Here is a 22,211-nt window from a genome sequence, read left to right on the forward strand (position 1 = left end):
TATGGCTAAGATCTCTGCCTAGTGTGCAATATAGCCCAGGTTCAAATCCCAGTAAGGGTATGGCTAGCTGATGAGAGCTAAATAGCTTGAAATAGATCTATACTAGTCTCCCTTTATTTATTTATCAGCACAAATAAAAAAACACACATATAGATAGATAGATGATAGATAGATAGATAGATAGATAGATAGATAGATAGATAGATAGATAGACAGAGACAGAGAGACAGAGAGAGATGGAGATAGAGAGATGGAGATAGAAATAGGGAGGGAGGGAGGGAGATAGAGAAAGAGAAAGAGAGCATGTGATGGAGAGAGAGATGGAAGGAGATGGAGGGAGAAATGGAGAGAGAGAGAGAAGAGAAAGAGAAAATTTACCTAAATCCTCAACAATATGGTTGTATCAAAGGAAAAAAATGATTTCTACATTTTTAGATAACTGCCACGCATCATTTTGTCTAGGTCACAAATTATTTATCCCACCTCAACCTCCCTATCAACAAAGTAACTGATTGAGTAATATAAAATCCAATGCAGGCCTTTCACCATGCACAAAGTTTAAAGGTATAAATAGTAAGCAGTTCCTACTGCCCAGAAAATTGTACCTCAGTGGAAAAATATTGAACCACGTTATTTCTTTTACTGCATAACATTTTCTTGTTTTCTGCTATGAAAACCGGGGAATTCATTTACTGTATCATGGAAAAACAAATGTTTTACACCGCAGAGGTGAGAAGAGATACCAGCCCCCAGGCATGATGTTCAGTTCAGCGAGAAAGCTTGGATTAAAAAATAATAATAAAGACCAGCAATTTTTCTGCATTGAACAACAGTTTTTTTTGAAAATTAAAATTCATCAGGAGGGGAAACTGCAGCCCTATTGATTCCTTGCTTGTTTCTTTTATTTGTGATATGTTGGTTTGAGAGAGGGCAAGTAGCCCAAAATCATTCAATAAGCTGCATGTTGAATGAGAATTTCAATTTGGGGCCTTCTTGATCCAAGTCCATCTTGGTTATCTTTACAGTAAATTCCCTTTTTGTGACCCTGTAATCCCTTAATTCAGGGTAAGGTCAGGGCGACTGGGTGGACTGTAGCATTTACTGGCTGGATGCCCTGTGAGGTTTTATCCTTAGCAATGATAGAGATGATCAGGAAGAGTAAATCTACTTGTCTGGATTCAAACTGCTTTAACCAAACATTATCATTTTGATTCTTCTTTACTGCAGAACCAAGTGCTGCCCCTACTGATGTCAAGGCTACAGGACTGTCTGTATCAGAGATTCTTGTTGCGTGGAGTCACAACAAAGACAGCCTGGGAAGACCTCAGGGATTTGAGGTATTCATATATACTCTGGGCTGTCTAAATGTGTGTGGGGGGGGGGGGTCCTTTTCTCTCTGACCTGCTAAAAGCATTGTTTGAAATCGAGATTTAAGTCTTTAGAACAGGGGTGTCAAACTCAATTTCATTGAGGGCCACATCATGGTTGTATTTGACCTCGGGGGGGGGGGGGGGGCTGGGTGGGCATAGCCAGGTCGACTCACTTGTGTTGGGGGCCCCTGTGGGTGGCCTGAGCACCAGAGGTAGTATTCCGCCAGTTCTGATTCGGGCAAACCGATAGTGGCAGTGGCGGGAGGCTCTGCCCACGTGCCCAGACTTCATCAAAGATGCTCTGCGCATGCGCAGAAGGTTCTGCACATGCACAAAATTGCCGCACTCAGGCTCCCAGTTCCAAACCTGTAGTGAAGATTAGAGCATTTCATGCCTACCGAGCACCCTCCCAGAGAAAACTGGCTCCTGAGTCCCATTTTTGCTGCAACGGCCTCCTGCAACCCACAGCCAAATTCCACCATTTTTGAAGTGTGCTGCAGATGTGCGACACATAAAGAATGGAGCATCACAGCCACATTTCATTGTTTTTCACACCCTCTGGCAGCTGTCCATCTTGACTTTTTAAATTTGAGCTGAGCTCTCAATGTCAGTTTCTATGCAGTTTCCTTGGCCATCTTATTGGAATGGTTTCCATTACCCTCTTCTCGATAATTTAAATATCCAACAAAGACTAGTCTAGGAGTAATGTCGGTAGAGATATGGATAATTTAATGGCAGTGGTATGGAATGCATACGATAGGAGTAGACTCACACTAAAATAAGAATGGTTCTTGTTGCAGACATAGAGATGAACTCTGCATAACATCTAGTACAAAGAGCGTAGCTGCCCTGAATGAATTAAAAAGGAGCTGTTCTGTATTCATACGTTGCAAGCATATAATCCCAAGAGTAGGAGAAACCCAGAAAAGGCACACTGGCAGCCAGACTTGTAAACATCAAAAACTATTTCGGTGTTGTGTGGAAAGGAAGAGAAGGTATTCCAGAGAGAGGGGTTTTTTTCCCCCCTGAATTACACTGAACAGAAACCAGTTCCTCTCAGAGTAATACAAATCAAATCCTCTTGCCTATTCTCTGTCCCTCAGCGATGCTGGTTCGGTATGATTAGACCATTGCAATGTTTCCTCAGGTGTTCTGTCATCTCCAATTCATTATATGGATGAAGAGTTTCCTCTTCTGTGCACTATGGCTGACAGGGAAGGAAATATTGTTTCTGTCATTTCCTCACTGAATTCAGTCAAAGAGGGCTAAGGATGAATAGTTGATTTCTTTGAAGGCCTACCAGTGTGGGCTACCCTTGAGACTCTGAATTTGCTTTGGAATTCCTGACTGCACTCATTCTGATTCATCCCTATTTACTGGCTACCTACGATGTGCAGGAAGCAGCAGTGAAAGCATGATAAATGACAGGAATAGCAGAACATAGAAGGCAAGCTGGAGAAGAAGAGTAGGGGTGAGGCAGTGCTTAGAACGGTGAGCTAAAAAAACTGGCAGTTTGGTGTCACCACTCAGTTTACTCAGCAGTCTAGGACTAGCTATTTTCTAGCTAAATAGGGAGCAAGCCCCACATTCACTAGCACTGATAGTGTTATGTAGTGTTGGGTAGGGTGGAATGTGGTCTGGAGTCCCGGGGGGCTGCTTCCCAGAGGTAAAGAGGCAGCAGAGATGGTAGGCAGAAGAGGTCAAGATGGCCCCTCCTGGCAGTTCATATAAATAGGCAGGAAGTTAATAGATAGATAGATAGATAGATAGATAGATAGATAGATAGATAGATAGATGGATGGATGGATGGATGGATGGATGGATGGATGGATGGATGGATGGATGGATGGATGGATGGATGATGGTAGATGATAGATAGATAGATAGATAGATAGATAGATAGATAGATAGATAGATAGATAGATAGATAGATAGATAGATAGATAGAAAGATAGATAGATAGAGGATGGATGGATGGATGGATGGATGGATGGATGGATGGATGGATAGATGATGGTAGATGATAGATAGATAGATAGATAGATAGATAGATGGATGGATGGATGGATGGATGGATGGATGGATGGATGGATGGATGGATGATGGTAGATGATAGATAGATAGATAGATAGATAGATAGATAGATAGATAGATAGATAGATAGATAGATAGATAGATAGATAGATAGATAGATAGATAGATAGATAGATAGATAGATAGATGACATACATAAGAGAGTGGGGGAGATGCAGATAGTTGCACTTTATAGATTTGGGTACAGATATTAAATCATTCAGCTTCAAATGCTTCTTGCTATAAGTGAAATATTGTCTTATTGTATCTTACACATTTGGATTTATTTGTTTGTTTGTTTCCTCAACCTTATCTTCTAGATATGTTTGGAGTACAACTTTCTGCTTCTGAGAACTAGAGCACTCACATATCTGGACAGGAGATATGGAAAGATGAAAAAAGCTGCTTGCAGTCAGGGTCAACAACTGAGGGTCAACAACTGATAGCCCCTGAATAAAAATAAATTATTTGAGAAATACCATCTGATTCCCTTCTGTTGTCAGTTTGGATAGACAGAAGTCAATAGTGAGGATGGCAACCATAAACTAGGCATACAAATTCACCACTGACTACATTTACCTCTTGATCAATTTGTCAGGTTCCATCAAAAAAAAAAATCCTCCTAAGACTGAAGGTCTGTTTTAAAGAATATGGTTATATGTTAACATAGGCTATAAATCCATAGAGATTCCCAGTCATCCAGGTCATGGTTGTTCCCAAAGGTGCTTTTTCTGGAGGCAACTGGCCTTTCTTATTTTTTTCTTTGAAGACATTTCGTTTCTCATCCAAGAATGAAAAGTAACCCTAAGTGCGAAGGAGCATTTTAGAAATGATCTCTACTCAACTCATTTGTCTTTCATTGGCAGGTTGGCTACTGGAAAGATATGGAAGAAGAAGAAGCAGCTGAGAAGGCCAGGTCAGAAGGGAATGAGTCCTCTGTCATTCTCACAGGGCTAGAAGGCAACACCTTGTACCACCTGAGAGTGAAGGCATACAACTCCGCAGGCTATGGACCACCAAGCAACATTGTCCATGTGGCCACTAAGAAATCTCGTAGGCTACCAATCTTTGCCTTCCAATTCTCCTTTTCCTCTCTCATTTCTTTAGCCACCTACTAAATAACGAGACCAAGAAAATGACTCTTGGCTTGTTGTTAGCATAATCCATAATCCCATTTCAAGGGACATGAATTCTTTTAAAAAGAACAAGAATATTCGTAGTTATTATTGTTGTTTGTGAGCAACAAATAATTATCTTTCTGGAAAACAAAGCTAGATGATGTTGTTGTTTTTTACCTGCAACAGCAAAAGGAAATGTAACAATTCACCAGTAGCTGTTAAATTTGGAGCAAGCGGTTAAATTTTCTTCTTGCCTTCCCCCCTCCCCGTGGCTCTTAAAAAAAAAAAACTTCAAAATCCTCTAATGTGGTTTTTTTTTCCAACTTATTTTTCAGCACCTAGTCAAGCACCAAACATTATGTGGGTTCAAGATGGTCCCCATATTTCCCTGGGATGGGAGCCTGTAAAGCCTTTAGCCAATGAGTCAGACGTCATGGGATACAAGGTCAGTTTATTAATCCCAGATTACCGTATCTCCCTCTCTGGTTTTCCTTCATCCTTTCCTTTCATTTCTGCAACAATGATGAATATGCATGCAATGCTTAGCATTCACTTCAGCACCAACACTATTTTGCACTCAAGGGGTTTTGGAAGAATGAATGCCCAAAATACTGCTGGCATTGCAATATATGGGAATGGTCATGGTGGCACAGGGATAGAGACAAGCTAAGTGAACGTGGGGCACGGTAGCCTAGGGATTAAGATTTTGGGTTTGTTGACCTGAAGGTTGGTAGTTCAAGACTCAAGGATGGGATGAGCTCCCATACTTGCCCCAGCTTTTGTCAACCTAGCTGTTCAAAACCATGTGCATCAATGGTGGGATTCAGAGTTCAAGGCAGATCTTTCCTCAAACTTCCAATTTATGAAGAGAGAAATATTGGCACATCTGTGGAAAACCCGAATCTGAAAGCTTCCTGGGTTTTCCACCCAGTTGAAAGTGCATGATCTTGTCCCCAAACCAGTGGTGGGTTTTAGAACCTCTTCTGTAGGTGTGGCCTGCTTTGTGAGAGTGACTTGCCAGCCATGTGTCTGGGTGGGCATGGCCAACTTGTAAAATGTGGTGAAACTCACTTAACAACGCTCTTGCTTAGCAACCAAAATGTTGGCTCAGAAACTCTGGCATTTGAAGCATGCAAGTCTTAAAGCTGTCAAGTTACAAGACCCTTGCACCCCTGACCCTTTAGAAAAAAACCCCAGGGGTGTTCAAACTTGACAGCTTTAAGACTTATGGACTTCAACTCCCAGAACTCCTCCTCCAGTCATGTTGACTTAGGAACTCTGGCATTGAAGTGTGCAAGTCTTAAAGCTGTCAAGTTACAAGACCCTTGCACCCCTAATCCTTTAGGAAAAAAACCCAGGAGTGTTCAAACTTGACAGCTTTAAGACTTGTGGACTTCAACTCCCAGAATTCCTCCTCTCGCTCTTCATCTTGATGATGTGTGGACGGGCGGGGGGGGGGAGCTGGAACCGGTTCTAAACGGCACTGTAGATTTGTGGAACTTCTTCTATAGAAGTGGTTAGAACTGGCAGGAACCCACCTCTGCCCCACACTCACAAGTCCATCACATGGTCCAATCTTCACTGCCACACTGGCAGTTCCACCCATCCAGTTCAGGTCAGGCTCAGAGATGCAGAGACCAAAGATGACCTTGGGCTTCTAGGAAGGAATTTTTTATTTTGACAACAACACATTCTACTCCTTACTATTCCCCCTCCCAATTCCCCACTAATGAAAAAACACAGTAAAATAATAGAGAGTGTGGCAGGCCAAAGATTCTAAAAGGAACCGGCTGCAGACCTGACACACGAGACTCTAGCTAGTGCTGTTTCACTGCATGCTATTTTTCCTTCTTCTTTTTGGAATAAATCTAAATTAGATGAGGCAGGAGTTCCAGGGTAGGGAAAGGCACCACATTGAAGATCTTCCTTTGTCAGTTTCTATGTCTTTCTCCACTGTCTTCATAGTTTTATTGACAACTATCAGTTAGGCCAGAGTCTTCTTTATGACATAGCAATAGCAATAGCAGTTAAACTTATATACCGCTTCATAGGGCTTTCAGCCCTCTCTAAGCGGTTTACAGAGTCAGCATATTGCCCCCAACAACAATCCGGGTCCTCATTTTACCCACCTCGGAAGGATGGAAGGCTGAGTCAACCTTGAGCCGGTGAGATTTGAACAGCCAAACTGCAGAACTGCAGTCAGCTGAAGTAGCCTGCAGTGCTGCATTTAACCACTGCGCCACCTCGGCTCTGACATCTAAGAAAAATATCAAATCTTAACTTTAATCAAGATACTTTAATATTGGATATTTGTTAAGTGATTACTAACAAAGATGACCCAGGCTTCCCCAAAAAGCACGAGGCAAGTCCTGGTCCCGCAAAGCCCCTTTTATTAAATGAATGTGAATTCCTCTCATTCACATTTCAGCAAAGGCCTGGCAAACAGTATTTCAAAGGAGTAATTGTGACTACAGACCTTATCTGTCTTGGAAAGCTGCCATGTAAATATTTTCCAAATGAGGTCCTGTGCAAGGAAAGACTGAGCACAGAGTCTCTGAGATTCACAGACCGATCTTCACACTCCTGAAATGAATCAAATGAATTGTTTCCTGCAAAAACCCACTTCCCTTTCGCTCCTCTTTTATTTCCTATGGGAGGGGCCAATCACCTTCCACCTGTGACTTTACTACCAAATCTACCCTGATTTCTGAGTTGTTCTTTTCCTCTGGCAGCTCTGCACACTGGGAACAGGCTCCAGCTGTTCCTCTGCCTCACTGTTGTCTAGCTTCGTAGGCACCTGATCACTGCCAAACGGCCTTGGCCCCATCTCTGCCTCTGAGCCAGACCCCTCGCTGAGCCTTCTCCAGCCTCCAGGACTGGCCCATGCTCCTCCCCAACCTCCTCACTGTCTGACTCTGCTGCCAGCTGTGTTGGCCGCTGGCAAGCCACAACAGATACATGTCAAAATGGAATTTTCCCCTGTTGATTTACTCAGGATATTTTCATTTAAAACCTATTGCAAAACCCATATTTTGGCAACTTCAATCTACATACACCAAAACTTTGGTTTCTATTAAGAGAACATAGGAATGCAATCCTATTCCCTACTCTTTCATCCCTTGAGCAACTGATGTCCATCAATGTCTCAGCGTCTAACTAATCCTATCCTCCCAATGCAGACCACTTTCACTGAAACACAGACATCAAACAAAGCAGCAACTTGTACTTGAGGGGGAGACTAAAACTGAATGAAATTTGTGACTATATTTTGCATAGACTGATGCTCAACCAGGGACTATAAACAGGGCAATATGTGCTGTTTGATGCTGTTAATACCACCCCATCTGGCTATTAATTGGAGCAGACTGCAGCAAAAGCCATGCCAACACTTCAATTTGACAATATTTGCAGTAGGATTTAAGGAAATGCAGAAGCACGGGATGTCATAAATGCCATTAAAATTAATATTTTCTTTATAGAGCAGAAGTGCAAACACAGAGATTTGTTATGATTGTGTTGGGGATATCCAGCAATCTGTGCTCAAAACATCTGTTCATCTTTTTTTTAAAGGGTCTTTACCAAGTTTTCAACTTCCTTGGATTGCTGGGAATGATTATTGGGCCACATTAAAAATATTATATGTATTCAGTCTTATTGGTTGATTTCTCCCTTTATTTTCTGACACTTCCATTAAAATATGGGGGCATTTTTTCTTCTTCTGGGACCATTGTTTTTCCTTAATCTCCAAGGCATGCGAGGCATCGTGGTGATAGGGTGATTAAGCTAAATACCTGTTATTTCAGTAATGTTCAACAGAAGGCAGATGTTATATCCATCAGCACATTTATTTTCCAAATTAAATGGGACATATATAGGATGTTTCTCACGTACTCCTTGCACCCATCCCAAATTGTTGCCTTTAGAACAGTGTTTTTTTAGAACCTGACAGTTTTAAGATGTGTGGATTTCAACTCTCAGAATTCTGCATGCTGGTTGGGGAATTCTGGGAGTTGAAGTCTCGCATCTCAAAGTTGCCAAGTTCAAAAAAAACCACTGCTGTAGACATTTTCAAATCCATAACAACCATATATTTTCAAGACCTGAGTCATGATTTATCAGAAAGCAAGAAAGCAAAAATTGACATCCCCCCGCTCCTCCTCCCTCCTTCCCTCCCTCCCTCCCTCCCTCCCTCCCACCCTCTCTCTCTCTCTCTCTCTCAAAGACAATAGTGCATGGGTGATGGAATTTTATTTCTTCTTTCTGTTGGATTTGCTTTTTATCTCCCAGCAACTAGGCTCAAAGAAACCCTACAGCAATTACTGCAACAGCCAAAACAAGCTAAGGAATAAAATAATCCTAATAACAAATCCAGTTCTAATCCTCTTTATAAATTCCACAATTGCTGGTGGATATTTTTTTAATGTGCAGCTTCGTGTCCATATTTTCCTTTTGTTTTCAAGACTTTCTACTTAGTCCTACACTGTAAACTACAACCATAGCCAAAATGGAAAGGGTCTGGTTTCAAAACAGCCAAAAAGAGTAAAGTAGAGCAGAGCAGAGCTATTGCAACTTTAAATATGGTTTCTAGCTTATACATCTAGTAGAATAGCAATAGCAATAGCAGTTAGACTTATATACCGCTTCATAGGGCTTTCAGCCCTCTCTAAGTGGTTTACAGAGTCAGCATATTGCCCCCACAGTCTGGGTCCTCATTTCACCCACCTCGGAAGGATGGAAGGCTGAGTCAACCTTGAACCGGTGAGATTTGAACCGCTGAACTGCAGATAGCAGTCAGCTGAAGTGGCCTGCAGTACTGCACTCTAACCACTGCACCACCTCAGCTCTTATAGAATCTAGAATCCATCCTTTTGCGGCTTATTTAGCAAACTATGGTTCTCAATAGGCCAATATGTGAAACTTGCCTATTAATTTTATGACAGGACAAATAGACAATAATGTAGCATCATGATAAGATAAGTCAACCAATGGTGCAACAAATGCTTTGCTGCTTTTTTTGTAGATGGAAACTAATCAAGGAGAGAAGCAACCTAGAACTAAGGAGAAATTTCCGGACAGTTAGAACAATTAATCAGTGGAAACTCTTACCTCCAGAAGTTGTGGGTGTTCCAACACTGGAAGTTTTTTAAGAAGCAATTGGACAACCACTTGTCTGGAATGATATACGGTTTTCCTGCCTCAGCAGGAATTGGACTAGAAGACCTCCAAGGTCCCTTCCAATTTTGTTATTCTGTTATTGGTAGTATATCCGTGATGGGGAACCTATGGCATGTGTGCCTAAAGGGACATGCAGAGCCATGTGGCCGGACACGCGCGGCCTTGTCTGTTGCACTTCCGGGTTTCTGGCGCACATGCAGGCACAATGATCAGCTGGTGTAGCCGTTCCATAAACTAGAAGAGCTGGTCTTCCGGTTTCCGTACCGGCATGAGTGCCAGCCAGCTGATCGTTGCGCTGGCATATGTGCCAGAAACAGGAAGAGGAGGTGCCCGGTGGGCATTCACACACTGGAAACCGGAAGTTCTGGTTTCCAGCACGCTCATGCGCACCGGGCAGCTCCTCTTCCGTGTTGCTTCTCCAATGAGCCCGTGCACGCCCTTTTCTGCACTCGGTGGCGAAGAGGTTCATCATCACTGGAGTATATTGTATATTATTTCCCTGAAGTGGTTCCTTCCAGTTCTGTTCTTCTGTTATTGAACTCACATGAAGTCACTAAAAGAGACACTTCATTAGTCAAATAAATCCTAACTTACTTAGCATTTATTCTGTTGCTGTTTTCCTGAATTTGAGTTAGATGCTGATTGAATACTAGAGTTCTACAATTCTCCCTGTTCTCCAACAGGTGTTGTTTAGGCAAGAAGGACACAGCAATAGCCAAGTAATTGAAACACAGAAAACATCTGCAGTGGTGCTTCTCCCTGACATAGGGGTCTATATCATAGAAGTCTGCGCAGTGAGTGAAGGAGGAGACGGCACCCCGAGCAGCCAAATCAGGATACCATCCTTTTCAGGTAAGGCGATGATCACAATTAGGCTCTCGGTGATTACATTCTTAATCTGCTGCCATGCTTAGCGCCCTTATGAAACGCTGGGCTTTCAAACTGAATTCCCTGGGAATTTCTATGACCAATCAGACTCCATATACTGTTAATACAGTATGTTTAGATCGCAGGTGTCAAACTCGAGGTGTCATTGTCGTCACGTGATGTATCACGACTTCCCCCCCCCCTTCGCTAAAGCTGGGGTGGACGTGACGTGGCGTGACGCACCCGGCCCACAGGCCACGAGTATGACACCCCTGGTTTAGATATTCTAAGCACAGTTGGTCCTCGACTTACAGCAATTCATTTAGTGACTGTTCAAAGCTGTCACAACAGCACTGAAAAATGTGACCATTTTTCACAATTAAGAACTTTGCAGCATCCCCACGATCAGGTGATCAGAATTCAGATGCTTGGCAACTGGGTTTGTACTGATGACTGTTGCTGAGTCCCAAGATCACGTGGTCCCTTTTTGTGACCTTCCGATAAGCAAAGTCAATGGGGAAGCCAGATTCACTTAACAACTGGGTTTACTAACCAGGGTTGAAATCAACTTACCTTCACTACCGGTTCACAAATGTGAGTGTGTGCATGCTTCCGTGCATGCGCAGAGCATCAAAAATGAGACGTGATGTCGTCTGGGTGGGTGTGCCGAGCCTCCCGCCACCACCATTACCAGTTCGCCCAAACCGGACGGAACCGGCTGAATAGCACTACTGTTCCTAACTTACCAACTGCAGTGATTCACTTAACCTCGGTGGCGAGAAAGGTGGTAAAATGAGGCAGAACTCACTTTACAAATGTCTCACTTAACCACAGAAATGTTGGGCTCCATTGTGGTCATAAGTTGGGGACTACCTGTATCTCCGTTTCAAGTTCTATATCACAGGCTATTCATCGCAGGCTGTCATTGAATTACACTTCGATATTGGCATGTTAGGGTTAAAGTCTCAAAGGTGCTTCCCCCCCCCCAAAAAAAAGGCAACTGGATTGGAGCTTCAGCAATTCTGTCTGAGAACTGAGAGCTTCTCAGCCAAGAGGCTGTTTTCACCAAGAAAAATCAGTCCAGTTACCATTAGAAGGCAGGGGGAGACAACTATGACCTGGATGACTGAGAATCTCCATAGACAGTCCAAGTTGAAGGCCATTAGAACAGATCTTTGCCATAGAAGTGATGGTGTAATTATTGTCACTATAGTCATAGGACTGGTTATTGTCTTGTTATATTTATTTTTCGTGGATTATTGTTTTGCTTGATAGTTTCATCTGTCGGAGTTTGTAGCGATCCAGCCAGCACACAAACAAATAATTCATTATATGGAAGAACCTTCTTTACATGCAATAATATAAAACATGATGCATGTATACGATGCCCATGCAGCTCTTGCAACGTGGTAGAGAGAGGGAGATAGCAAGTACCCGAAGTGGTGTTCAGCCGGTTCCGACCGGTTCTGGTGAATTAGTAGCGGAAATTTTGAGTAGTTTGGAGAGCCAGCAAATACCACCTCTGGTTGGTCCCACTCTCCCGCCCCTGGCATTCCCTGTCCTATATTCCTTTGCTATTTAGCTCAGCTGATTTGTGTGGATTGCCACACCTCAGCTGAGCTAAACAACAGCTCAGCTCACCAATGCAGACACCAAGGGTGTTCTTTCAGTGCTGCATGCGCATGCAAAGTATTTGTGTGCATGCAAAGCGTGCTCTCATAGAACTGGTAGGAAAAGATTTGGAATCCCACTGCTGGCAAGTACTCTCAAGCAAAGACCAACAAACTCTCTCTGACTGAGACACAGGATTTGTTGTGTGAGTAAGGGGAGATGGCTTGGAGCCTGGGCGTGGCTTAGCTTAACAGCACACAACAGTTAAGCTAAGCCACGCCCAGGCTCCAAGCCATCTCCCCTTACTCACACAACAAATCCTGTGTCTCAGTCACCAAACAGTTCCCATTGGCTCACTTATTGCCATGGCTGTTCCAGTTCATAAATTCTTATTCACCGACATCAACTTTGCAATGTTATTATATTTTGATGTTCTCAGTAAACCGCCCTGAATCTGTCTGATTCAGAGACAGAGGAATATAATAAATGAATATGATGGTCCAGAATACCATTTCCAAAATGTTATAGTAATTAGTTCTTTCTTTCTTTCTTTCTTTCTTTCTTTCTTTCTTTCTTTCTTTCTTTCTTTCTTTCTTTCTTTCTTTCTTTCTTCTTCTTCTTCTTCTTCTTCTTCTTCTTCTTCTTCTTCTTCTTCTTCTTCTTCTTCTTCTTCTTCTTCTTCTTCTTCTTCTTCTTCTTCTTCTTCTTCTTCTATTGTTTCAATCCCACCAGGTGGAAAAGTCACAAATTCTCAATCCAGGCTAAATGCTTTTACCACTTCTTCATCAACTGTAACATTTCTATTGGTATTGATGGTCCCTTCAACGTCATGGTGAAGGATGAAGACGGAAGACTTTTATCATTTCTCTGGTTGCTTTAGCGTGCTAACACCAACGGATGGAGTTCTACGACCAGGGAGAAAGCAGAAGCCTAATTATCAAAGGAATCTCAAAGGTGCTTTTTCAAAAGGTGTCTGCACTGTGTTTTTTTTTCTTGAGGAAGAAGAAAAAGAGGTTTCGCTTCTCATCCAAGAAGCGTCATCGGTTCTTGGATGAGAAGCAAAACAACTTTTTTTCCCCCCTCGGGAAAATAAAAATAGTCCATTTGCCTTTTGAAAAAGCCCCTTTGAGACAACTGTGACTTGGATGACTGAAAATCTCCACAGAGCTATCAAAGGAATGTTCCAGAAATGCATCTTGTGAATCAGGAAGAATATGGAAGGAAATAACACAAAAATAATCCACCAGGTGTCTTCTCTTTGGTTTCCATAAATGTCGTCTTTGGGAGAGGGATGTTTTTGCCCGATAGAAAATATGCAGATTCTTTGATATAAACTTTTGTAAACGAATGGGAATTACGTCCAATTTTATTTACCTTTTTAATTGTTTGTATATTAGCTAGCATCAAATCTTATACCCTTAGTAAATTAAATGACTGGGACAGTGCATCCATTTTGTTTGCACTGTGAAGGATTTTAACAATTTTAAGAAGATATATATATATATAAATATAAATATTTGGATTCTAGTGAATTATCCCTCCCCTTCTCTGATTTTTGAGTTTTGTTTTACTTTTTTACTTATCAAAACAAAAATGCCATGATGCGACCTGGTTTCAAAAATAACCGTAGCTAATGTTGCCTTTAAGAGAGAAAAAAATGATATAATTCTGGTCTTTGGTATAGTATGGTAATTTTGCTTCTATTTTCTTCTCCGTTTGTATCCTCCATGTCCATCATAAACCAATTTTCCAGATCGAAGTAAATCTGAAGCATATTGAACTGAGACTAAAACTGAGGCCTCTCGTTTTGTACTAGATATTGTCCACTACAATAAGGGAGAAAAAAAATGGCTTATTTTTTAATAGCATAACTGTACACGATAAGGGAGCGCAGGTGATACGGAAATCCTTGTTGGACCACTGAATCCGAGTCTTCAGCCATTGCTAACTGCAAGTATGAAATGAATGAAGAGAGACAAGGCAAAGCTGTCCTCCCCGAGCAGCTTTCTGTCTTTAGACCTTTATTTTTGTAGTTCCTTTTTGTATGGTACTGTACTGTCTATATTTGGTGATTTAGCAAAATGGTATCAATAAGCATTTCAAGATTGGAACGATGTGGTGTTGCCTAGATTGTCCTTCATAATGAACCAAGGACATTTTTTTTTAATGTCCAAAAATGAAAAGGAATATGGTTGGGCAAAAGCTTTTAAGGTTCTCAGACTTAAGAGTCAAAGCCTTTAACCTTTCCATATCCAAGGTCTAGCTTCAAAACAGCCTGTAGTGTTGGATCAATGTTTAGTTCTTATCATCTCCTCCTCCTCCTCTTCCTTCTCCCCCTCCTCCTCCTCTTTCTCTTTTCCTCCTCCTCCTCCTTCTCCGTTTCTTCCTTTTCCTTCTTCCCCTCCCTCTCTTCCTTCTCCTCTTTCTTCCTCCTTCTTCTCTACCAACTCCTCTTTCTCCTTGTCCTCCTCCATTTCTTCCTTTTCCTTCTTCCCCTTCCCCTCTTCCTTCCCCTCCTTCTCTTCCTCTTTCTTTTCTCCCCCTCCTCCTTCTCTCCCTCCTCCTCTTTCTCTTCCCCTCCTCTACCTCCTCCTCTTTCTGCTCCTCTGTTTCTTCCTTTTCCTTCTCCTCCTCCCCATCTTCCTTCTCCTTCTCTTCCTCCTCCTTCTCTTCCTCTTTCTCTTCTTCTCCTCCTCCTTCTCCCTCCTTCTCTTTCTCTCCTCCTCCTCTACCTCCTCCTCTTTCTCCTCCTCCTCCTCTGTTTCTTCCTTTTCCTTCTCCTCCTCCCCCTCTTCCTTCTTCTCCTCTTCCTCCTCTTTTTGTTCTCCTCCTCCTCCTCCACCCCTCCTCTTTCTCCTCCTCCTTCTCCTCTTTTTCCTCTTCCTCCTCCACTGCCCCTCCCCCCTCCCCATATGCCTGTGCATGTTATTTTCTCATTTTTTCATATGCAACTACTTCTGTACCAAGGCATTCTATCACAGTGGGGCTGAAAAGGGCTCATGAGAAAAATAGATTGTGTCACAGAATTTGAATAAATGAATACTAATATAAAGCTTCCCTGCACATACTTATGAGATCTAGAGGTAGTTTCCTTATGCTTTCTTTTTTCCAGAACATGTACTGTAATGGAACTTTACATTAAGAGAAACTTTTTTCTCTCTTTCTCAACCACAACCCAAATATTTGCACCCTGAGGTGTGTTTGTTTTTAATAGTGGTCTCCCCGTCCTTTGCTTCCTATTATCTTCAACCAGCCTATTTCAAGAAACGGGGGGGGGGACACAAGATGGGGGGGGGGAGAAGCCCTATGGTGTTAAATTAGTAAAAGAAATTTACTTTAGAAGAGAAATATTTTCCCAATGCAGATTGTGGAAAATGCTCACAGGCACAGAAAGACTTGGCTTTGCATAACCAATAATTTGTATTGACAGCACATTCCACTCTGACTAGAATTTGCTTTTGAATACAGAATACAAAATAACAAGAGTTGGAAGGGACCAGTGGTGGGATACGACTGGTAGGCCCCGGTACAGGCGTACTGGTGCCTGCTGGGAGCACCAGGTACCGTTACGGTATGGTGCTCTGGAGGGCCCACCCGCACTCCTTACTGGTATTTGAGCCGATCAGGGCTTTCGCGCATGCGCACGGAGTATACGGCGCCTGTGCAATGCTCCACTGAACAACTGTAGCATCACGGAGCGTCACGGGGAGTAAGTAGGCATGCATGTGCTGCGCACGTGTTGCGCACGTGCATGTGGTGGACATGTGGCCCTGTTGCACCGTGATCCGGAACCTACCACTGGAAGGGACCATGGGTGACTTTTAGTCTAAACCCTGCTCAAGCAAGAGACATGTACCATGACCGTTCGGTGATGAAAACTCCCAGTGATGGAGCACCCACCATTTCTGGAGACAAGCCATTCCATTAATTGTTCTCAGTGCCAGAAAATTTCTCCTTAGTTCTAGCTTGGTTTTCTCCTGGGATAACTTTCCACCTGTTACTTCTTATGCCTGCCCTCAAGTGCTTAAGATCAGAGGTAGACCATCTTGAGAGACCGCCTGCTGCCAATTACCTCCCACAGACCCATTAGATGTCACAGGGTTGGCCTCCTCCGGGTGCCATCTACCAGCCAATGCCACCTGGCTATTACCCGGGGGAGGGCCTTCTCTGTGGCAGCTCCGGCCCTCTGGAATGAACTCCCCGCAGGGATTCGGACCCTCACCTCTCTCCGGGCCTTCCGAAAAGCCGTCAAAACCTGGCTTTGCCGGCAGGTCTGGGAATGATGAGTTCCCTCCCCTCTCGACATGTATGGTTGTGCGACTGTTGCCTATTTTTATTATTTGTATTTCGTTTTTATGTTCCCCTTTTCCCCCTTTTGAATTGTTCGCCGCCCTGAGTCCTCCCGGAGAAGGGCGGCATACAAATAATAAAATTCTATTCTATTCTATTCTATCTTGTCTCTGTGACAACCTCTCAAATATCGGAAAGCTGTTACCATATCACCCCTAATCTTTCTCTTTGATAGACGAGACAGTTCTCGCAACTGTTTAACCCCCAGTTCCTTAATCATCTTTGCTGTTCTTTTGCGCATTCTTTTCTAGAGTCTCAACATCTTTTTTTGTATCATGATCAAAATCGGACACAATATTCCAAGTGTGGTCTTATCAATGATGTCATCTTGATATTTTCCTTCTTGATTTCCGCCTAGGACTGTGCTGGCTTTTTTGGCAGCTGCGGCACACTCTTGGCTCATACTTACGTGGTTCTCCACTAGGAGACCAAAATCCCTCTTACCATTACTGATGTTGAACCAGTTGTGGCTTTAAAAATATGAAAGGAGACGCATCATCAAAGGGTATCAGAAGCTTACCACTCCTACCATGAAAATTAGGTTTTCATTTAGAGCCTCTCAAAACTGTCAGGCGGGATTTGTGGATGACAAATCCAGAAGTTATTAGGTTATACCAGATTTCTGATGAGATTATTAGAAAATCCTAGATCTTATTGCAGCCTTCCCAACATGTAGTGGTCACTTAACCATTACCAATATGAGAATATTTTTACTCAGGGTTGGACTTTGGAGTACTTGATACTCTCTTTGGTTGATTGTTTTCATTCATTACCCAGCTAGGTATCACAACCAGTGCCTTACTTAAACATAACCATCAAACCAGGGCTATGTTGGTAACTTACACATGACTAAAATCTACATATTGTAACGTTTACATGGAGAAGCACATAGTGACCAATTCTACAATTTGATTGGAAATTACAAAATATAGTGGAGAAGCCTGTGGCCATTATATCTATACACCTCCTCAACTTCGCTGCTAATTATTGATGAGCTTCACAGCCACAGCTTTCCATTTTTCTTAGTGTTTAGCAGTGAAGCTCACCTATATTAGATAGCTTTTCAATTAGAAGTTGCACTTAGAAGATTATTCTGAAAATAGGGTGAACAGTCATCGCTAGCAGTATAAAGCAACCCATGGAAGAGCTGTCGATATCAAGACGCAAAACATTATTCCCCTTTATCTCAAACTCTTTCACTACTATCAGCATAAAGTCTTTATCATATATGAGTCTGTGGAGGGTTTGCCCCCCCCCCCAAAATATATTTAAAAGAAGTCCCTTAACTTGCCAGTAAGATCATTTATTTTAGACAATGAATTTGAATTCAGAAGGAGGGTTCTTTAGATAGAAACATGTCATCAAATCCAAATGAAAACTGGAGCTGTTGAAATCAATGGTATTTAAGTTAAACAAGAGTAACAAGTTCCACTGATTTCTAGCGTTTGGCTCTAAATCACAGGTGTCAAACTCGGCGCGTCACGTTGATGTCATGGGACGTATGGTGACATTTTTTTGCCTTCATGGAGCTGAGGTGGGCGTGGTCTATGCGTAACGCATCTGGCCTGTGGGCCGCCAATTTGACACCCCTGCGATCTTAATGGGCCTCAGTACCATCAAGTCGAGCTATCTAAGGCTTGCTTCAAATGTGATCGTTCAGCCACGTTAACATTTCAGCAGGCACCACCTTTCCCACTCCTTATAGCCTTATGGCCTCTGCCCAGAAATCACCTTCTAATGACACCACACTAGAGTTTCCCCGTCACGATCAGCCCCATGTTTGCTGTTTTTATTTTTCAGGATAATGGTGAGCTGCATGTTAAAAAGAAAAGCTCTTTGACTAGAACTAGAATCCTTGATAGGCATGTTTGGCATTTCATCACCCACAATGTAAACTCACACACTTGCAGCATCCCTGTTCATGACCAATAATATTTTGGATTTCTGCCATCAGTTAAGATCTACTGTAGCAGACTACCATAAGCAGAGCAGTACAGGTTACCTTGGTTAACATGATAACAGCTGAATGGCCATGATTTATTTAACTGCCCTGAAGCCAGCCTCACGCAGGGTCACTATTAAGCTAGGCAGGTATATGATATGCCTGGGCAGAAGCTAGATTTTGCATCTACAGCCTATTAATAAGCAACAATATCCTTTTAGTTATTGCCATATCTCCATGTTTATTATTTCATCAAAGACAACATCTCCATGTCATGATCCTAATTTGTTGATGACGTTGTCACGGTGGGTTTGTTCTGCAAATATGAATTCATTCATTTATTACAGTTTCTTTGGATTACTGTGTAACAAAACAGTCCAACATAACTAGAAAGACTGTATTTTTGTATAATGTCCTAATAACTGAAAGTGATTGGAAAGGGGAGAAAAAACACAATCTTGGCTTAGAAACCAAAAACAAGGTCCAACTCAAAAATGTTAGGAAACTTGTATACAACTTGTATATATTTACTATATATAATGGTATATACTATGTGAAAGACACAGTAAAATACTGGTTCCTGTGTACTGTTCTTGTAACATTAGATCTTTTTAATAAATTATTCTCTTTTTATTGACTTTTATCTTATGTCCTGTCAGATGCTAAATCATGTAGTTTCGTTTGTCCATGTCCAGAACTAAAGTAAATACAGATTATTTGGGGGAAAGTATTTGAGAGGGTAATTAATCTTATGTTTCCATCTATAAGATGCCCCTATGTATAAGGCGCCCCCATGTTGCATGTAATTTCTTGTAGTAAACACACTATAAGCAGGTGTGGGTTTCGGCTGCTGCCACTGCCAATTCACTCAGGGACATGTGTATGTGCATGCACAGTAGTGAAAAAATGCTTTTGCGCATGTGCAGAAGCAAAAAACAAGATGGCACTGCCCATGGCACTGCCAATAGAACCGGTTCAGGGGCATGGAAAGGCAAGTTACTAGCTACTCGGCCGAACCTGTTGAATCAGTAGGAATCCACCTCCAACTATAAACCATCAGTATGCAGAAGCCATCCTACTACACACACTCACAGAGAGAGAGAGAGAGACAGAGAGACAGAGAGACAGAGAGACAGAGACAGACAGAGACAGAGACAGAACCAGAGAGACACACAGAGACACACAGAGAAAGAGAGACAGAGATGGAGATGGAGAGAGACCAAGAAGGAGAGAGAGAGACAGAGAGAGACAGACAGACAAACTAGCTACTCGGCCGAACTGGTCTGAATCAGTAGGAATCCACCTCCAACTATAAGCCATCAGTATGCAGAAGCCATCCTACTACACACACTCACAGAGAGAGAGACAGACAGAGAGAGACAGAGAGGCAGACAGACAGACAGACAGAGACAGAGAGACACACAGAGACACACAGAGAAAGAGATACAGAGATGGAGATGGAGAGAGACCAAGAAGGAGAGAGAGAGACAGAGAGAGACAGACAGACAAACAGACAGAGAGAGAGAGAGAGAGAGACAGAGACAGACACCTACAGAGAGAGAGAGACAGAGAGAAACGGAGAGAGATGGAGATGGAGAGAGACAGAGATGGAGACAGAAAGAGACAGACAGACTGACAGAGACAGATATATACACACAAACACACAGAGACACAGACACACACAGACACAGAGAGACTCAGAGACAGAGACAGGGAGACAGAGAGGGGAATCAATGAGCAATCAAGTATTTGAACTGAACCTCTGCCATCTTTCAATGGCTGGGAACATGCAAAGGTTGCACTAAGCAACCTCAACAACAAAAAGCAAGATGTTGGGCTTGACAAGTCCTCTGGTGTGCATTGTCCTATTAGGAATGCAGCTAGAGAAGCTCTCTGGAGTGTCTACGGAGTGCTTTGCTCAACAGAGCAAGAAATCCAGTCCATTCAGCTCCGAAGCTTCTGCAACAGCACGCGATGTCATCCGTGGCAGTGTTTGACTTTGAATGGTGTGCCAGAGGCAGCGACGGACAATAAATTCTATTCATTCCATTGAAATTTAATTAAAGCTGGTTGATCTGATTATTCTCCCATCATATATTTAATCATTTTCCACTCTTGTTACATTAAAAATTACAATTGGTAGCATTTGGATAAAGCAGCCAACTGGCAATGGAGTCGTAGTTTCTGGGAGTCAAATAATATGAAGAACCTCTCCTCTTGGCTGTAGCATTTCTACATCAGGAATACAAGTGACGTCGCTCTTCCAAAGGCCTGAATAATCTAACAAAAATGTTGAGATAGTCTCTTCAACTGGTTGAGATCTTTCAGGTAATTTACTGAGGGTCTAGATCAGGGGTTTCAAACTCAAGACCCGCAGTGCATCTGCCAATGAAAATGGATCATGGGAGGGCCAACGCGCCACCCCGCACCCCATTTTCAGTCACGATGGCCTTCTGCAGCTCTTGCCAGTGAAAATGGAGTGGGGGGGGGCACATCCCCTCCCCGGGCTCTGTTTTCCCTGGCAGAGGGCTATCAAAACAAGCTAAAAACAAAACAAAAGAGAAACGTTTCCCCTTTTGCATTTGAGCATGCAAGAAGGGATGGGAAAGGAAAAGGGGAAAGAGGAAAGACAAAGATGAGAAGAGAGCAAGGAAGGAAAAAGAAGAAAAGAAGGGAAGGAAGAAGAAAGGAGAAGGAAGAGGGAAGGAAAAAGAAGAGAAGGAAAGATGTGAGGGTGGGTCTCGTTGAAGTCATATCCACCACAGGTCCCATATCACTCCCACCATGGCCACATCCCACATGCCCCCTGGCCCTTCGATGTCAAACACAACCTTGATGCAGCCCTCATTTAAGTGACTAGCTCTAAATAGAGATGGCTTCAGGGATGGGATTCTACTGGCTCGAATCGCTTTGGCTGAACCGGTAGCTCCGACTATCAGCTGAGCCCACCTGCCTACTCCTGTGCTACACTCACCTATATTCCCTTTTCTGAAGCCCAACTGATAGGTGCAGAAGAGTTTATTGTCACACCTCATCTGTTTTCCTCCCGAGCAGTAATGTAAAGCACACACTCAGTGAACCGGTTGTTAAACTGGTAGGATCCCACCGAGGAGTGGGTTCCTGCCAGAGGTTCCACAAATCTACAGTGCCGTTTAGAACCAGTTCCAGCTCCCTCCCCCCGCCTGTCCACACATCATCAAGATGAAGAGTGAGAGGAGGAATCCTGGGAGTTGAAGTCCACAAGTCTTAAAGCTCTCAAGTTTGAACACCCCTGCGGGGTTTTTTTCTAAAGGGTTAGGGGTGCAAGGGTCTTGTAACTTGACAGCTTTAAGACTTGCGTGCTTCAAATGCCAGAGTTTCTGAGCCAACATGACTGGAGGAGGAATTCTGGGAGTTGAAGTCCACAAGTCTTAAAGCTGTCAAGTTTGAACACCCCTGGGGTTTTTTCCCCTAAGGGATTAGGGGTGCAAAGGTCTTGTAACTTGACAGCTTTAAGACTTGTGTGCTTCAAATGCCAGAATTTCTGAGCCAACATTTTGGTTGCTAAGCAAGAGCGTTGTTAAGTGAATTTCACCACATTTTACAAGTTGGCCATGCCCACCCAGTCATATGACTGCCAAGCCACTCCCACTCAGTCACATGGCCAGCAAGCTACTCCCACAAAGCAGGCCACACCTACAGAAGAGGTTCTAAAAAAAATTTGAA

At 42.8% G+C, this 22,211-nt stretch overlaps 1 protein-coding gene across 1 annotated transcript in view; it reads left to right on the plus strand.

Annotated features, from left to right (window-relative positions):
* CNTN5 (contactin 5) overlaps nt 1–13,200 on the plus strand; it is a 624,505-nt gene extending 611,305 nt beyond the window's left edge. The window contains exons 21-25 of the mRNA XM_087721123.1: nt 1,228–1,337; nt 4,310–4,496; nt 4,897–5,006; nt 10,420–10,588; nt 12,947–13,200. Coding sequence (XP_087577249.1) covers nt 1,228–1,337; nt 4,310–4,496; nt 4,897–5,006; nt 10,420–10,588; nt 12,947–13,050 — 680 coding nt within the window. The 3' untranslated portion in view covers nt 13,051–13,200. The remainder of the gene's footprint in view (nt 1–1,227; nt 1,338–4,309; nt 4,497–4,896; nt 5,007–10,419; nt 10,589–12,946) is intronic.
* The last annotated feature ends 9,011 nt before the right edge of the window (nt 13,201–22,211 follow it).

The sequence above is a fragment of the Thamnophis sirtalis genome, unplaced genomic scaffold, assembly GCF_051295495.1.
Source record: "Thamnophis sirtalis isolate CommonGarterSnake01/CBP01778 unplaced genomic scaffold, rThaSir2_p1.2 scaffold_8, whole genome shotgun sequence".
NCBI lineage: Eukaryota > Metazoa > Chordata > Lepidosauria > Squamata > Natricidae > Thamnophis > Thamnophis sirtalis.